Source organism: Heterodontus francisci, chromosome 39 (assembly GCF_036365525.1).
Source record: "Heterodontus francisci isolate sHetFra1 chromosome 39, sHetFra1.hap1, whole genome shotgun sequence".
NCBI lineage: Eukaryota > Metazoa > Chordata > Chondrichthyes > Heterodontiformes > Heterodontidae > Heterodontus > Heterodontus francisci.
Genome location: NC_090409.1, coordinates 37,279,202 through 37,297,038, shown reverse-complemented (window position 1 = coordinate 37,297,038; position 17,837 = coordinate 37,279,202). Strand labels below are relative to the sequence as shown.

The 17,837-nt window shown below is 51.6% G+C and overlaps 1 protein-coding gene across 2 annotated transcripts; it reads right to left on the bottom strand.

The window, feature by feature from the left end:
* Window positions 1-1,828: 1,828 nt before the first annotated feature.
* On the bottom strand, window positions 1,829-10,228 carry LOC137352938 (apolipoprotein C-I-like). 2 transcript variants are annotated; one of them, XM_068018793.1, is made up of 4 exons: window positions 10,102-10,228; window positions 7,746-7,840; window positions 3,950-4,133; window positions 1,829-2,502 (listed from the first exon to the last, which is right to left on the bottom strand). In XM_068018793.1, exons 2-4 carry the CDS (start codon window positions 7,801-7,803, stop codon window positions 2,445-2,447), a joined length of 300 nt encoding a protein of 99 aa, XP_067874894.1. In that variant the 5' UTR covers window positions 7,804-7,840; window positions 10,102-10,228; the 3' UTR covers window positions 1,829-2,444. The 2 variants fall into 2 exon arrangements, with proteins under 2 accessions (XP_067874894.1, XP_067874895.1); XM_068018794.1 differs by having other exon boundaries at window positions 3,998-4,133; window positions 10,102-10,227.
* Window positions 10,229-17,837: the final 7,609 nt, after the last annotated feature.

Below are 17,837 nucleotides of genomic sequence, written 5' to 3'. Positions count from 1 at the left end.
CAGTGATGACTCTTCGAGAAAGGGTTTCATTGGCTGTGAAACGCTTTGGGGGGTCGCGAGGATGTGAACGGTGCTATATAAATGCATTTGCTCTGTTGAAGGTCGAGTTCAGCTGTCGTGCTGTCGAGTGTTAGACACGGGACGCGCACGGGGTGTTCTGTCAACACATCCCGAAAAGATAAAGAATGGTCATGTGTTCAAGTCCGATCAGGTCTTTAATCAGGGGTTGTTCATGAGCTATCTGTAAGGATCCAGTTCAGTCATGCAGGAGTGTAAGCAGAGAAAACGTCTTTATTTTTTTCTTTAACCGTGTTAATGTGTGCGTGTATGTTAGGTTATTTTGCAAGGGTATCTATTTATACTTTCATATTTCAAACGGTGTGTTAAAACTTTTTGCCCATTTTGTCGAAACTTTCCGTCTTGCACTCATCAGGACAATTCCCAAGAATACCAATGCAAGGGAAAGCAACAAATGTATACCGTATGAGGAGAACTGTCTGAGGGTGGCCAGCTTTTATTGCCCATCCCTATTTGCCCATGAGAAGTATACAATTGGCCGTATTGTTAACTGGGTAAAACATTTAAATATCTGTTGTGACCCGTGGAGAGGTGGGACGAGAGAAAGACAGGGCACTCCTCCTGCCTTGGTCCTAACAGTACGCTGTACTGGAACGATGGTGAAAGACTGGGTAACCACTGGAGTAACAACAGTAGAAATGGCTGTCGAGATAAAACAGGATGTCTGGTGACTGTCCCTCTCCATTGCAATTGAGAGACACAGAGTAACAATAACGTTGCAGGCCTTATGGAGATGAAAATGTCAATGAAGGTTTTCAGAGGTGATTCATGGGGAATCAAACCATCTGTAGAGACAATGTATGGAAGGTGAGGTCCAATCGAAAGGGTTAATTTGGATAATGACCTCATATGGAATGAAGAAACCCTCAGAGGGAGATAAAAGACATTTGCACACACCAGCGGGACAAGACTCAAAGATCACCAGACAACAGCGAAGATAAACATGCTGCAGTGAACTGGAGGACAAGGAGCCTTGTTCCGGGGTGACACCACTGCCTTTTGATAATTCTCACGTTCTGTACTCATTGTGATAAACTTAATAAATTCTGTGAAAACACACTCGTACCCAGTGTGCACATGAACGGAAAGATCGAAGCAAGGGTGTCAGCCGTGTAGAAACGTTAGCCCGAATTTGAGAACAGCGAGTGGGGAAATCTTCCCACCGTGTTTACGATGTTGTTAACACGCAGCGATTGGGGGAAATTTCCCCCCCCCTCCCCCCCCACCGTGTCCTAACTCACACCAAGTCCTGTTCACACATCACCCCCTATTCCCCCGTGACCTACACTGGCTCCCGGTCAAGCAACGTGTGGATTTGAAAATTCTCATCTTTGTTTTCAAGTCCCCCCTTGGTCTCGTCCCTCCCTATCTCTGTGAACCTCCTCCAGGCCCATGACCCTCCCAGATCTCTGTGCTCCTCCAATTCCGGCCTCCCGCCCTTCCCCTTGGGACATTTTACAATGTTGGAGGTGCTATATAGGTATAAGTTGTTGTTGACGAGTTACAATGTCCCTAAGACCGAAACTGTATTCAATGTCAAAAGTGTCGGGGGAGAGGGGGGAATAAAAACATCCCAAAGAAACCTGGAAAGCCAAACATTTGCGGACAGATTTACCGCAAAAAAACAAGAATTTAAGAGAAAAACGTTGAGACAGTCAACCCGATTAATAAAGAACAAATGCAAATGGAGCAGAGAGACTCGGAAATTGAAATTTTGACAGTAATACATGAGACGTGAGATACAGGGGTTATGATTCCTTTAATTGAATTGTTAGATAATTGAGGGTGAACATACAAGCTGTTTTGCCGTGTGAGGCTTTACAAGTTACAGATGGGAGATCCGGAATGCTGGGTTGGGCCTCTGCTTGCCAGCAAAGCTTTACTTAAACATACCAGCGGTTCCTCGTTGCTTTGATCTTTGTACGAGGGGGTAGGCGTACGAGGAGGAAGGGACCCTTATGGCTCGGTTTGGTCCGGCCTTTCGAGGGGGGAGCGATGGGGGGCGCCCTCTCCGCCAGTGACGGCGGCCTCCGCGCGCCATGGGCCTGGCGGGACGGGGTCCGCGAGGAGTTGGGGGAGGGGATGGGCCGCGCGCGGTGGAGGAGTGAGGAGGGGGCATGGCTGGTGAGGCCAGGGGAGGGGGAGGGGGGCAGGGAAGGGGAGGGGGAGGGTCGTATGCGGTGGGGGAGCGGGGAGCTGGTGGGGCTTGCGATGCCGGGGGAGGGGGAGAGGGAGTGGGACGGTGAGGGGGAGGGGGACAGTGAGGGGGAGAGGGAGGGGGAGGGGGACAGTGAGGGGGAGAGGGAGGGGGAGAGGGACTTGCGTCGGGGGCTAGTCCGGGAGTGCGCGCGACCTCTTCCAAGCCTTCATTTAGCCTTCTTCCCGAAACCTCCAAACTTCTTTCCGAGATCGGAGAACCAAGTGCTGGAACCAAGAGAGAGAAAGAAGTCATGTGAGGCATTCACTCACAATACATTAGGAACAGGAGAAAGTCCATTCGGCCCCTCAACCTCCACCACCATTCAATAAGTTCAACTCCCTCAACCCCACTTTCCTGCCCCCGCGCGCCTCCCCATGTCTCCAAATATCCAAGGATCTGCCTTCTGGATAGACTGAACGACCAGGAACTCACGGCCCTCCTCCTTTTACATTCAGTCATGGGATGTGCCTGTTGTTTGGGCCGGTGCCCATTTATTGCCCATTTCTGTACGGCTCACTCGGCCATTTCAGAGGGCAGTGAATGGTCAACCGCGTGGCTGTGGGTCTGGAGTCACGTGTAGGCCAGACCCGGTAAGGATGGCGGATTTCCTTGCCCTAAAGGAGATTAATGAGTGAAACAGATGAGTTTTTACCACAATCGATTATAGTTTCCCGACACCGTTACTGAGACTAACTTTCAACTCCAGATTTTTTTTTAATCAATTAATTGAATTAAAATTCTACCAGCTGACATGTGGGAGATTTGAACTCACACCCCCAGGACATTAGACTGGAGCTCAGGATCAGTAACACAATGACAGCACCACTACCTCACCACCTCTTATGTGGGAACACTTGGGGTTTCAGGAGGTAGGGATTGTCACCTGAGGGTGAGGGATTGTCTCCACTTTGTGTTTACTAAAGACCCAAGTTGTATGGGATTCCATATTGTATCTGGAGGCTTTTAAATATGAGATTATATCGGATTTACACTGCTCCGTGTTCCCATTTCTGCTCCCGATGGGCTGAGAATTTCAGTTGAAATGTAGAGTTCCAAACCCAGTACCAATCCCAGTGTATGGATTGGAGTGTGGAGATAGAGGGAGAGAGGGATGGAGTGTGGAGATGGAGGGAGAGAGGGGTGGAGTGTGGAGATGGAGGGAGAGAGGGATGGAGTGTGGAGATGGAGGGAGAGGGTTGGATGGAGTGTGACATGGAGGGAGTGAGGGATGGAGTGTGGAGATGGAGGGAGAGAGGGATGGAGTGTGGCGATGGAGGGAGAGAGATGGAGTGTGGAGATGCAGGGAGAGGGATGGATGGAGTGTGACATGGAGTGAGTGAGGGATGGAGTGTGGAGATGGAGGGAGAGAGGGATGGAGTGTGGCGATGGAGGGAGAGTGGAGTGTGGAGATGGAGGGAGCTAGGGATGGAGTGTGGAGACTGAGGGAACGAGTGATGGAGTGTGGAGATGGAGGGAGAGAGAGATGGCGTGTGGAGATGGAGGGAGAGAAAGATGGAGTGTGGAGATGGAGGGAGAGAGAGATGGCGTGTGGAGATGGAGGGAGAGAGAGATGGAGTGTGGAGATTGAGGGAAAGGGATGGATGGAGTGTGGCGATGGAGGGAGAGAGATGGAGGGAGTGTGGAGATGGAGGGAGTGAGGGGTGACCTCACCTCATGACCCTGTTGACCTCTTGGACCTGAAGTTTCTGGAATGCTGACCTTGTTTTCTCACTCAGTTGATTGGCCCATTGCCTCACGTGATCCTGAAACATCATGATGCGCTCGACCATGGAGGCGGGGCCTCGTGTTGAGAGGGTCACATTCAGCACTTCCGGCCCCGCGGTGGGAGTACTCTCTGAGAAAACCAAAACAAGAAAACATTACTTCACACTAAACAGTGTCTACCCTCCGCCATTCCTCACCCTTAACTGAGGGGAGGGGGCTCAGGGCAACCTCCAACAGCCATCTGCATTTAAATAGCACCGGGGAGATCTGGAAGATCTGGAAATTCGGTAGAAGAGCTGGAAGGGCGGGGGTGTGGAGTTCTCCCCAGTAGCAGTGTAGAGGGAGCTTTACTCTGTATCTAACCCCCGTGCTGTACCTGTCCTGGGAGTGTTTGATGGGGACAGTGTAGAGGGAGCTTTACTCTGTATCTAACCCCCGTGCTGTACCTGTCCTGGGAGTGTTTGATGTGGACAGTGTAGAGGGAGCTTTACTCTGTATCTAACCCCCGTGCTGTACCTGTCCTGGGAGTGTTTGATGGGGACAGTGTAGAGGGAGCTTTACTCTGTATCTAACCCCCGTGCTGTACCTGTCCTGGGAGTGTTTGATGGGGACAGTGTAGAGGGAGCTTTACTCTGTATCTAACCCTGTGCTGTACCTGGGTGAGCCATTTTCAAGCTGGCAATGAAGAGGCCTATAAATGGCCCTTCCCCGTGCTAATTGGAATTTTCCAGTTGACAGCCGTGCGCAATGCTCTGATTGAAACACGGACTGTAAAAGGACTTTCCCCTGACCCTCCCCCCTGCCCATTGGACCTCCAGCATCGGGAGCCTGTCACCATTCTAAATTGGACAGTGAGCGTGATCTCGGACCCCGAATTTTCCAGCGCTCGGAACATCCTGCCCGCCGACTGTTTCGGACGCAGCATGGCGTCGGAACCCGTATTTGACCCCCAAAAGAAAACTCCTGCCCCTGCTTGCCCGAAACAGGAGACGATCTCATTTCCTATCGCCGGAAATCCCCCCATCTCCTCCAAAGACAAACTTCACAGAATGAGGACTGTTTCGTTTTGACTGAACCTTGCCTGAACTGCTCAAAGATCGCTCATTTCTGCCAACCACACGTTTGCTCCAGCTTTACGGCTGAGCAGAATCGGCCTCAGGGGAATTCCTGGTACAATCGGTTTCTGTTTCTCTTCCTCCGACTCTCTAATTAGCAGCAGAACTCACAGTGAGCGTCTCTGAACGTTAATAAGGACTGTTGGTAATTAGAGACTCGGGCTGTTGTCTGTGGGAGCCTTTCATCCTCTCTTTGCCCTCAGACTCTGTGACCCTGAACACTCCTGGAATATCTTAGTTCTTATATCCCTGTCCACGTTACAGGTTACGGAGCCCTTGGGACTTGAAGCCATCTGCTGATGTAATGACCATTTGTTATCCAGGCCGAGCTGGCCTGATGGTGATGGAGCCTGGAGCCTGAGGCCTGGAGCCTCTAACAGTGCTGGAGCCTGAGAGCCTGAGAGCTGGGGCATGCGGTCTGTAACAGTGATGGAACATAGGAATATAGGAGCAGGAGTAGGCCATTCAGCCCATCGAGCCTGCCCCACCATTCAATACAATCCTGGCTGATCATCCACTTCAATGTCTTTTCCCCACACTATCCTCATATCCCTTTATGTCATTTGTATTTAGAAATCTGTCAATCTCTGCTTTAAACATACTCAATGACTGAGCTTCCACAGCCCTCTGGGGTAGAGAATTCCAAAGATTTACAACCCTCTGAGTAAAGAAATTTCTCCTCATCTCTGTTCCAAGTGGCTTCCCCCTTATTTTGAAATTGTGTCCCCTGGTTCTAGACTCCCCAGTCAGGGGGAACATCCTGGCTGTATCTACCCTGTTTATCCCTTTAAGTATTTTGTAGGTTTCAATGAGATCACCTCTCATTCTTCGAAACTCTCGAGAATACAGGCCCAGTTTCCCCAATCTCTCTTCATAGGACAGTCCCACCATCCCGGGAACAAGTCTGGTGAACCTTCATTGCACTCCCTCCATGGCAATAATATCCTTCCGAAGGTAAGGGGACCAAAACTGTACACAGTACTCCAAGTGCGGTCTAACCCAGGTTCTATACAATTGAAGCAAGACTTCACTGCTCCTGTACTCAAATCCTCTTGTGATAAAGGCTAACATACCATTAGCCTTCTGAATTGCTTGCTGCCTGTTACAGTAATGGAGTCTGGGACCTGAGGCCTATTACAGTGATGGAGCCTGAGGCCTGAGGCCTGTCACAGTGATGGAGCCTGGGGCCTGAGGCCTGTCACAGTGATGGAGTCTGGGGCCTGAGGCCTGTCACAGTGATGAAGCCTGGGGCCTGAGGCCTGTTGCAGTGATGGAGCCTGGGGCCTGAGGCCTGTCACAGTGATGGAGTCTGGGGCCTGAGGCCTGTCACAGTGATGGAGCCTGGGGCCTGAGGCCTGTCACAGTGATGGAGTCTGGGGCCTGAGGCCTGTCACAGTGATGGAGCCTGAGGCCTGAGGCCTGTCACAGTGATGGAGCCTGGGGCCTGAGGCCTGTCACAGTGATGGAGTCTGGGGCCTGAGGCCTGTCACAGTGATGAAGCCTGGGGCCTGAGGCCTGTTGCAGTGATGGAGCCAGGAGCCTGAGCCCTGTTACAGCACTCTGACTGTCACAGGTTCATAACCCACATCGTCTCCCGATATTCAGTGAATAGCGCCATGAAGTATCGGCTAACCATTTACCGGATCCAGTGGCCAGTCCGTTTGGGCTAAAGCAGCTAACTTAAATAATTAACTTATCCTGTATTAATCAGATAAGAGATTTACATAGATTGCTGGTAATGGAGTCAATCATAGCAAGTGAAGTTGCATTGTATTAATCTGTCTGTACAGTCTGTCTCTCTCTATTTATCGCTATCTCTTTATTTATAAATCTCTATCTCTATCACAAGCACACAAGAAATAGGAGCAGGAGTAGACCATTCTCCCTCCCTCTCTCTGTCTCTCCCTATCTCTCTCTCCATATCTCCTCTCTCTGTCTCTCCCTATCTCCCTCCCTCTCTCTGTCTCTCCCTATCTCTCCCCCCAAATCTCCCTCTCTCTGTCTCTCCCTATCTCCCTCCCTCTCTCTGTCTCTCCCTATCTCTCCCCCCCAAATCTCCCTCTCTCTGTCTCTCCCTATCTCCCTCCCTCTCTCTGTCTCTCCCTATCTCTCCCCCCAAATCTCCCTCTCTCTGTCTCTCCCTATCTCCCTCCCTCTCTCTGTCTCTCCCTATCTCTCCCCCCAAATCTCCTTCTCTCTGTCTCTCCCTATCTCCCTCCCTCTCTCTGTCTCTCCCTATCTCTCCCCCCAAATCTCCCTCTCTCTGTCTCTCCCTATCTCCCTCCCTCTCTCTGTCTCTCCCTATCTCTCTCTCCATATCTCCTCTCTCTGTCTCTCCCTATCTCCCTCCCTCTCTCTGTCTCTCCCTATCTCTCCCCCCAAATCTCCCTCTCTCTGTCTCTCCCTATCTCCCTCCCTCTCTCTGTCTCTCCCTATCTCTCTCTCCATATCTCCTCTCTCTGTCTCTCCCTATCTCCCTCCCTCTCTCTGTCTCTCCCTATCTCTCCCCCCAAATCTCCCTCTCTCTGTCTCTCCCTATCTCCCTCCCTCTCTCTGTCTCTCCCTATCTCTCTCTCCATATCTCCTCTCTCAGTTTTCTCCTTCTCCCTATCCGCCTGTTGGCTTACCTGCAAAAGCAGCCAATAAGACGACACAAACGGCCACGGTGATGAGAGTCAGTTTCATGATTCTGATTGGTTGATTGGTTCAGTCCTGGGGAATTCTGAAATGATAGATTTGGAGTAAAGACGGGTTGTTATGGTATCACTTCGAGATGGAGTGAGAGATAAAACTGGGGACGAGTTATTGAACAGTCGTGAGTCCGACCCACACTTACTCTCCAACGATGTCGTCGGGAGCTATGTTACGGTTGCATGAAAGATCTCTTAACATCAAACAAACGTTAAGGGTAAATGTTGGGTTTCTGAACTCCAGGGAGGGAGTGTTGTACAGCGGGAATGCCACAGAGCAGTCTTGAGCCTATCGTGATTCTGCCACGCTCTGCACCCGGTTCCCGTTAACCGCGCGTGACACCCCATGGGAGCGTGACAGTGGGGTACATAACCCCTGACCCCAGCCCCGTGAATAATTAACACTCCACTCCGCCATCACACACCAGCGATGAGAGATTCTCCAGCGACATTTGAGATCAAACCTTCGAAAAAAATTTGAAAGAAGGATTCCACATTTCGACCGGATATTGCAGGGAGGCAGTAAAAAGACTTGCATTTCTCTAGCGCCTTTCCGCTCCTCAAGACGTCCCAAAGCACTGCACAGACAATGAAGGACATTTCTTTGAAGTGTGCTCACTGTTGTAATGTAGGAAACGCGGGCAGCCAATTTGCGCACAGCAAGATCCCACAAACAGCAATGTGATAATGGCCCAGATTGTCTGTTTTTTTTAGTGATGTTGGTTGAGGGATAAATATTGTCCCCAGGACACCGGGGAGAACTCCCTCCCCCTGCTCTTCTTCCAAATAGTGGCCGCGGGATCTTTTACACCCACCTGAGAGGGTAGACGGGGGCCTCAGTTTAATGTCTCATCTGAAAGACGGCACCTCCGACAGTGCAGCACTCCCTCAGTACTGACCCTCCGACAGTGCAGCACTCCCTCAGTACTGACCCTCCAACAGTGCAGCACTCCCTCAGTACTGACCCTCCGACAGTGCAACACTCCCTCAGTACTGACCCTCCCTCAGTGAGTGTTCTGGATTAAGGTCTCGAGTGGGTTTTGAACTCAGAATCATCTGACCCAGAGAGAGATAGGAACATCGGAACATCGGAGCAGGAGTAAGCCATTCGGCCTAAAGAGAGAGAGAGAGAGGGAGAGAGCGAGTGGGGGAGGGGAGAGAGAGAGAGAAGGAGCGGGGGCGAGAGAGGGTGGGAGAGAGAGAGAGAGGCGGATAGAAAGAGACGGAGAGAGAGGAGGGAAGAGACAGAGGTGGATAGAGAGAGAGGTGGAGTGAGAGGGGGGAAAGTGAGAGAGGCGGATAGAGAGAGAGAGAAGCGAGGGGGATAGAGAGAGAGATAGAGGGGCTGATAGAGAGAGAGAGGTGGAGTGAGAGAGAGAGGTGTAGAGAGAGAAAGGTGGAGGGAGAGAGATAGGCGGAGAGAGAGGGAGGAGGGAGATAGGTGGAGAGAGAATGAGGAGAGAGAGAGGCGGATAGAGAGAGAGAGAGAACGGGGGAGAGAGAGGCGGAGAAAGAGAGGGGGAAAGAAAGAGAGATGCAGATAGATAGAGAGAGATAGAGGGGCTGATAGAGAGAGAGAGGTGGAGGGAGAGAGAGAGAGGGTGCTAAACTGTGCCAGAGCTGATACCAAAGAGATGAAATCAGCCCTACTCTCCGAGTCAGAGACTGTCACACGACAAACAAACAGCTTACAGTCTGAACTAAATTATAAAATGATGGCAGCACAGGAGGAGTCCATTCGGCCCATCGTCCCTGTGCTGGCTCTTTGAAAGATCTATCCAATTAGTCCCCACTCTCCCCCCCTGCTCTTTCCCTCATCCTCCTGCAAATTTCCCCCCTTCCATTATTTCTCCGATTCTCCCTTTTGAAAGTTACTATTGAATCTGCTTCCACCGCCCTTTCAGGCAGCACGTTCCAGATCACAACAACTCACTGTGTTCAAACAAATTCTCCTCATCTCCCCCCCTCTGGTTCTTTTACCCATTATCCTCAATCTGTGTCCCTCTGGTTACCGACCCTCCTGCCACTGGGAACGGTTTCTCCTCATTTACTCCATCGAAACCCCCTCATGATTCTGAACGCCTCGATTAAATCTCCCCCTTAACCTTCTCTGCTCTAAGGAGAACAATCCCAGCTTCTCCCAGTCTCTCCACATTAACTGAAATCCCCCAGACATTTCTAAAAAAGGACATTTGTAAAATGCAATAACAGAGCAAAGACTTGCAGAAGTAGATTATTGAAAAGAAGTTTTGCGCGATTCAGGAGGTAGATTCAGGAGGAGACTGTAACTCACATCTTTCTGTTCCTGGCTCCCAGTCACTGTCTGATTCCAGTTGCTCTCCTCCGTTTTATATTCTTGCCTCCTCGTCCACAATAGTAATTATTTCAATTATGCAGAAACGAAATGAAAGGCAACAGGTTTCAGTATGGTTGCTTGTCATGTGACCTGCACTGTCTCTCTCTCAAATGACTGCACACACAGAAATTAAGGCCTTCACCTCTATTGGCAAGCTCTTTAAATCCGAGTCTGTCTCGAACTTAATGTCAATGTGAGCAGAGATGTTTTGCAGTCTCTATCTTTGAAGTTTAATTATACCCTGTCCCTTCAGTTTGCACCAGCCTGCTGGGACTTGGTACAACAATCCCCAGTGCACTTAGCCGAAGCTCGTGTCCGCAGGGTGAGCACTGCCCCTGAGCAAGTGCTACCCCGGACGGGAAATTAAACAGTGCGTTTCGAGTGCAACAACATCTTGCCTTTGTGTAACACCTTCAACATAGTGAAATGCCCCAAATGCTTCACAGACACAATTTGACCCCAAGTCACATCAGGAGATATCAGGGACCGGAGACCAAAAGCTCAGTCAAGGAGGTCAGGTTTAGAAGGAGCGTCTTAAAGGAGGAGAGAGAGAGGGAGAGGTTTAGGGAGGGAATTCCAGAGCTTAGGGCCCCCAGGCAGCTGAAGGCACGGCCGCCAATGGTGGAGCGATGGGAATCGGGGGATGGGCAAGAGGGCGGAATTGGAGGAGGGCAGAGATCTTGGAGGGTTGTAGGGGCTGGAGGAGGTTACAGACATAGGGAGGGTTGTAGGGGCTGGAGGAGGTTACAGAGATAGGGAGAGTTGTAGGGGCTGGAGGAGGTTACAGAGGTAGGGAGGGTTGTAGGGGCTGGAGGAGGTTACAGAGATAGGGAGAGTTGTAGGGGCTGGAGGAGGTTACAGAGGTAGGGAGGGTTGTAGGGGCTGGAGGAGGTTACAGAGATGGGGAGGGTTGTAGGGGCTGGAGGAAGTTACAGAGATAGGGAGGGTTGTAGGGGCTGGAGGAAGTTACAGAGATAGGGAGGGGGCGAGGAGGCCAGGGAGGGATCTAAACATAAGGATGCGAATGTTAAAATTGAGTCGAAGCCAGTGTAGGTCAGTGTGAAACAAGGGGTGATGGCTGAACGGGATTCGGTGCGAGTTCGGACACAGGGGGTGGCAGAACCTTTGGAGGAGACGACGTTTATGAATGTGGAAACCTTGTGAAACGCGGGAGGCGGCATGGGAGAGGACGGAAATAGTCGAGCATAGAGGTGGGAAAATCACAGATGAGGCTTTCAGCTGAAGGTGAGTTGAAGCAGGGATGGGATGACAGAGTTGGGATTTGACAGTCTTGGTGACGGAGTGGACATAAGGTTAGAAGCCTCGCTGAGGGTCACATCCCCATCCCACTCCCCTTCGGGATGGGGGTGTCCGATGTCCCACCAATGTTTGGGATTCAATAAAACATTATTCAATTAGTCCTTGCACCAAATCTTTTGACCTTAAATCAACGTCCAATCATTGCCCATTGGACAATTTCTGACCACGAGCTGACCGACACTGCAGAATGATACAGACGACAGTTATATTTAGCAAATTAGTTCAGCCTCCATCGGCCCTGCTTGGCCTTAATCTGCCCATCCCAGTAAATGGATATTCCTAAATAATGTGCGTGCAGGATGATTGTAGGACATAGCCTGGGAGTCGGAACCACCTGCTTGTTTAACCACATCACGTGAATTTAAATAGACCTCTGAAAATATCCTTGGTTAAAAAGATTATAAGCCAGGAAAGGAAAACATTTCCTTCTTTTTTATGGTAATGGGAGCTCCAGGCGACAACCACCCAAACTCAGCCTGCAGGAGGGAGGGATGAGGTCACTCAGACTGCCTAGGCCCCAAGCCTTGGACGTCTCCTCTCTCAACCCCGCCACTCACTGACCTACACTGGCTCCCGGGCCAGTTTAACATTCTCCTTCTGGTTTTCAAATCCCTCCACACATCCCCCTTCCCTATCTCTGTAACCTCCTCCAGCCCCGACAACCCTCCCAATCTCTGTAAACTCCTCCAGCAACTACAACCCTCCCTATCTCTGTCACCTCCTCCAGCCCCGACAACCCTCCCTATCTCTGTAACCTCCTCCAGCCCCGACAACCCTCCCTATCTTTGTAACCTCCTCCAGCCCCGACAACCCTCCATATCTCTGTAACCTCCTCCAGCCCCGACAACCCTCCCTATCTCTGTAACCTCCTCCAGCCCCGACAACCCTCCCTATTTCTGTAACCTCCTCCAGCAACTACAACCCTCCCTATCTCTGTAACCTCCTCCAGCCCCGACAATCCTCCCTATCTCTGTAACCTCCTCCAGCAACTACAACCCTCCCTATCTCTGTAACCTCCTCCAGCACCTACAACCCTCCCTATCTCTGTAACCTCCTCCAGCCCCTACAACCCTCCCTATCTCTGTAACCTCCTCCAGCCCCTACAACCCTCCCTATCTCAGTAACCTCCTCCAGCCCCGACAACCCTCCCTATCTCTGTCACCTCCTCCAGCCCCGACAACCCTCCCTACCTCTGCAACCTCCTCCAGCCCCGACAACCCTCCCTATCTCTGTAACCTCCTCCAGCCCCGACAACCCTCCCTACCTCTGTAACCTCCTCCAGCCCCGACAACCCTCCCAATCTCTGTAACCTCCTCCAGCCCCGACAACCCTCCCTATCTCTGTAACCTCCTCCAGCCCCGACAACCCTCCCTATCTCTGTAACCTCCTCCAGCCCCGACAACCCTCCCTATCTCTGTAACCTCCTCCAGCCCCGACAACCCTCCCTATCTCTGTAACCTCCTCCAGCCCCGACAACCCTCCCTATCTCTGTAACCTCCTCCAGCCCCGACAACCCTCCCTATCTCTGTAACCTCCTCCAGCAACTACAACCCTCCCTATCTCTGTAACCTCCTCCAGCCCCGACAACCCTCCCTATCTCTGTAACCTCCTCCAGCAACTACAACCCTCCCTATCTCTGTAACCTCCTCCAGCACCTACAACCCTCCCTATCTCTGTAACCTCCTCCAGCCCCTACAACCCTCCCTATCTCTGTAACCTCCTCCAGCCCCTACAACCCTCCCTATCTCAGTAACCTCCTCCAGCCCCGACAACCCTCCCTATCTCTGTCACCTCCTCCAGCCCCTACAAACCTCCCTACCTCTGCAACCTCCTCCAGCCCCGACAACCCTCCCTATCTCTGTAACCTCCTCCAGCCCCGACAACCCTCCCTATCTCTGTCACCTCCTCCAGCCCCGACAACCCTCCCTATCTCTGTAACCTCCTCCAGCCCCGACAACCCTCCCTATCTCTGTAACCTCCTCCAGCCCCTACAACCCTCCCTATCTCTGTAACCTCCTCAAGCCCCCACAACCCTCGCTATCTCTGTAACCACCTCCAGCCCCGACAACCCTCCCTATCTCTGTAGCCACCTCCAGCCCCTACAGCCCTCACTATCTCTGTAACCTCCTCCAGCCCCTACAACCCTCCCTATCTCTGTAACCTCCTCCAGCCCCTACAACACTTCCTATCTCTGTAACCTCCTCCAGCCCCTACAGCCCTCACTATCTCTGTAACCTCCACCAGCCCCTACAACCCTCCCTATCTCTGTAACCTCCACCAGCCCCTACAACCCTCCCTATCTCTCTAACCTCCTCCAGCCCTAACAACCCTCCCTATCTCTGTAACCTCCACCAGCCCCGACAACCCTCCCTATCTCTGTAACCTCCTCCAGCCCCTACAACCCTCCCAATCTCTGTAACCTCCTCCAGCCCTAACAACCCTCCCTATCTCTGTAACCTCCTCCAGCCCCTACAACCCTCCCTATCTCTCTAACCTCCTCCAGCCCTAACAACACTCCCTATCTCTGTAACCTCCTCCAGCCCCTACAACCCTACCAATCTCTGTAACCTCCTCCAGCCCTAACAACCCTCCCTATCTCTCTAACCTCCACCAGCCCCTACAACCCTCCCTATCTCTGTAACCTCCACCAGCCCCTACAACCCTCCCTATCTCTGTAACCTCTTCCAGCCCCTACAACCCTCCCTATCTCTCTAACCTCCTCCAGCCCTAACAACCCTCCCTATCTCTGTAACCTCCACCAGCCCCTACAACCCTCCCTATCTCTGTAACCTCCACCAGCCCCTACAACCCTCCCAATCTCTGTAACCTCCACCAACCCTAACAACCCTCCCTATCTCTCTCACCTCCACCAACCCCTACAACCCTCCCTATCTCTGTAACCACCTCCAGCCCCTACAATCTTCCCTATCTCTGTTAGCTCCTCCAGCCCCTACAACCCTCCCTATCTCTGCAACCTCCTCCAGCCCCTACAACCCTCCCAATCTCTGTAACCTCCTCCAGCCCTAACAACCCTCCCTATCTCTCTAACCTCCACCAGCCCCTACAACCCTCCCTATCTCTGTAACCTCCTCCAGCCCCTACAGCCCTCCCTATCTCTGTAACCTCCACCAGCCCCTACACCCCTCCCTATCTCTGTAACCTCCTCCAGCCCCTACAACCCTTCCTATCTCTGTAACCTCCTCCAGCCCCTACCACCCTCCGAGATCTCTGCACTCCTCCAATTCCGCCCTCTTGCCCATCCCCCGATTCCCATCGCTCCACCATTGGCGGCCGTGCCTTCAGCTGCCTGGGGGCCCTAAGCTCTGGAATTCCCTCCCTAAACCTCTCCGGCCTCTCTCTCTCTCTCCTCCTTTAAGACGCTCCTTCAAAAACCGACCTCTTTTCCCGAGGTTTTGGTCGCCGGTCCCTAATATCTCCTGATGTGGCTCAGGGTCAACTACAGACGCTGTTGTGAAGTGCTTTGGAATGTTTTGCTTTGTTAAAGGCTCTATATCAATGCAAGACATTGTTCGCCCTCAGGTCCCAAGGTGTGAAAAGCGGGTCCACAGCCCTGCTCCTGATTGCTGTGCTGTGCTCCCGTGTTTTTCACCAGGCCCTCTGAGGGTGTTTGAACCTCGGTCTTGTGAGGAGAATGGCACTTTCTGAAAGTATTGCACACTGAATATTGCGTCCACTTCACATCGGAACAGGGGATGGCCATTCAGCCCCTCTAGTCTGTAACAGCATTCTATTATATTTTTCATTCATGGGATGTGAGCGTCGCTGGCCAGGCCAGCATTTATCGCCCATCCCTAATTGCCCTTGAGAAGGTGGTGGTGAGCTGCCTTCTTCAACCGCTGCAGTCCATGTGGGGTAGGTACACCCACAGTGCTGTTAGGAAGGGAGTTCCAGGATTTTGACCCAGCGACAGTGAAGGAACGGCGATATAGTTCCAAGTAGGGATGGTGTGTGACTTGGAGGGGAACTTGCAGGTGGTGGTGTTCCCATGCATCTGCTGCCCTTGTCCTTCTAGTTGGTAGAGGTCGCAGGTTTGGAAGGTGCTGTCTAAGGAGTCTTGGTGAGTTGCTGCAGTGCATCTTGTAGATGGTACACACTGCTGCCACTGTGCGTCGGTGGTGGAGGGAGTGAATGTTTGTGGATGGTGGATGGGGTGTCAAACCATCAGTTCATGGTTGATTTGTATCTTAACACCATCTCCCCATCACCCTTAATCCCCTCACCCAACAAATATCTATCCGTCTCCATTTTGAAATTTCCAATTGACCTCCAGCCTCGACAGCCTTTCTGGGGGAGAGAGTTCCAGATTCCCACTCCCCTTTGTGTGAAGAAGTGCTTCCTGACATCACCCCTGAAAGGCCTGGCTCTGATTTTAAGGTTCTGCCCCCTTGTTCTGGACTCTCCCCCTCCCCCCACCAGAGGAATTAGCCTCTCTTTATTGACCCTATTGACTACGTTAATCATCTTTAAACATCTTGATTAGATCGCCCCCTTAATCTTCTACACTCGAGGTAGCACAAGCCCAGTCTGTGCAACCTGCCCTCGTCAGTTAACCCTTTTAGCCCCGGGATCATTCTGGTGAATCTGGGCTGCACCCTGCCTCCAGGGACAGTATATCCTTCCTGAGGTGCGGGGCCCAGAACTGAACACAGTTGCCCCAGAGGGGGTCATACTAGAGCTTTTTATTCGAAGCCAGCGCGCTAAGCTGTGAGTTACAGCCAGCTATTTTTTCCCAGCTGCACTGCGACAGTATAACTACGGGTTTCGACTGTCACCTGACTCTTGAAAACAATGGCAGACCATCGAAAAGGGAGCTTATCTCACCCCACATGGGCAAGTCACTGGCTGGAGGCTCCCACCTATTAACATAACGCCTCACTATATCGCAGAAACGTTCCGAAGCCGCTTGGGCACAGCGCCAAAGAGTGCACAGCAAGATCCCGCAGCAGCAATTGAATTTGATGGTGCTGGTTGAGAGACGGGTATCGGCTCAGGACACAGGAGAAAAGAGGGACAAGGAGGCAGAAAGAGAGAGAAGAAGAGAAAGAGTGAGCGAGGGAATAGAGGGAGAGGAAGAGAGAAAAACGAAAAAGAGAGACTTGCATTTCTCTAGCGCCTTTCCCCACCTCAGCATGTCCCAAAGTGCCTCACAGCCAATGAAGTACCTTCTTTTGAAGTGTGGTCACTGTTGTAATGTAGGAAGCGCGGCTAGCCGATTTGTGCACAGTAAGATCCCACAATCACTGAAGCATCGCTAAAGAAAGTGATGCGGGTATTTATCACATTGCCAGTTGTGGGATCTTGCTGTGCACGAATCGGTTGCCGCTTTTCCCCGCTTTACAGCAGCGACCAATCTTCCAAAAACGTATTTCGTTAGCTGAGAATCCTTTCTGGTGAAGGTTGCGATGTTTCTATAAGTTTTTCTTTATCTGCGGAGCCAGTCCCTCAGGGTGGGAGGTCTAGAGAAGTGGATTCTGCCCCTATGTCTACATGTTGCCTTGTGTTCAAAGTGTTGCACTAATGAAATGGTCTCGCATCCTCCCAAATCCTATAATCTCTGAATCAACGATCAAAGAGTGGGACAGACTCAAACACAATTCAAGACAGTCAAAGCAAAACAGAATAGAGGTGGGAGTGGAGAGAGAGAGAGAGAGAGAACGAGAGAGAGAGAGGATTAGAGAGAGAGAGAGCATTGGAGAGTCTCACGGCTGCTAAACTGGTGCAGGAGCTCCCTCTCCTGGACTCATGCCTGCATTACCAGCAATAGCAGCACCCGAGTGTCAAAGAACGCAGCACAGGAGGAGCCCATTCAGCCCATCGTCCCTGTGCTGGCTCTTTGAAAGATCTAGCCAATTAGTCCTCACTCTCCCCCCCTACTCTTTCCCCAATCTCCCTGCAAATTTTTCCCCTTCCAGTATTTCTCCAATTCCCCTTTTGAAAGTTACTATTGAATCTGCTTCCACCGCCCTTTCAGGCAGCGCGTTCCAGATCACAACAACTCACTGTGTCAAAAAAATTCTCATCATCTCCCCCCCTCTGGTTCTTTTACCGATTATCCTCAATCTGTGTCCCTCTGGTTACCGACCCTCCTGTCACTGGGAACGGTTTCTCCTCATTTACTCCATCAAAACCCCCTCATGATTTTGAACGCCTCGATTAAATCTCCCCCTTAACCTTCTCTGCTCTAAGGAGAACAATCCCAGCTTCTCCCAGTCTCTCCACATTAACTGATGTCCCTCACCCTTGGGAACATTCCGGTAAATCTCCCTCTGCACCCTCTGCAAGGACTCGACATCCTTCCTAAAGTGTGTGGCGACCGGAATTGGACACAATTC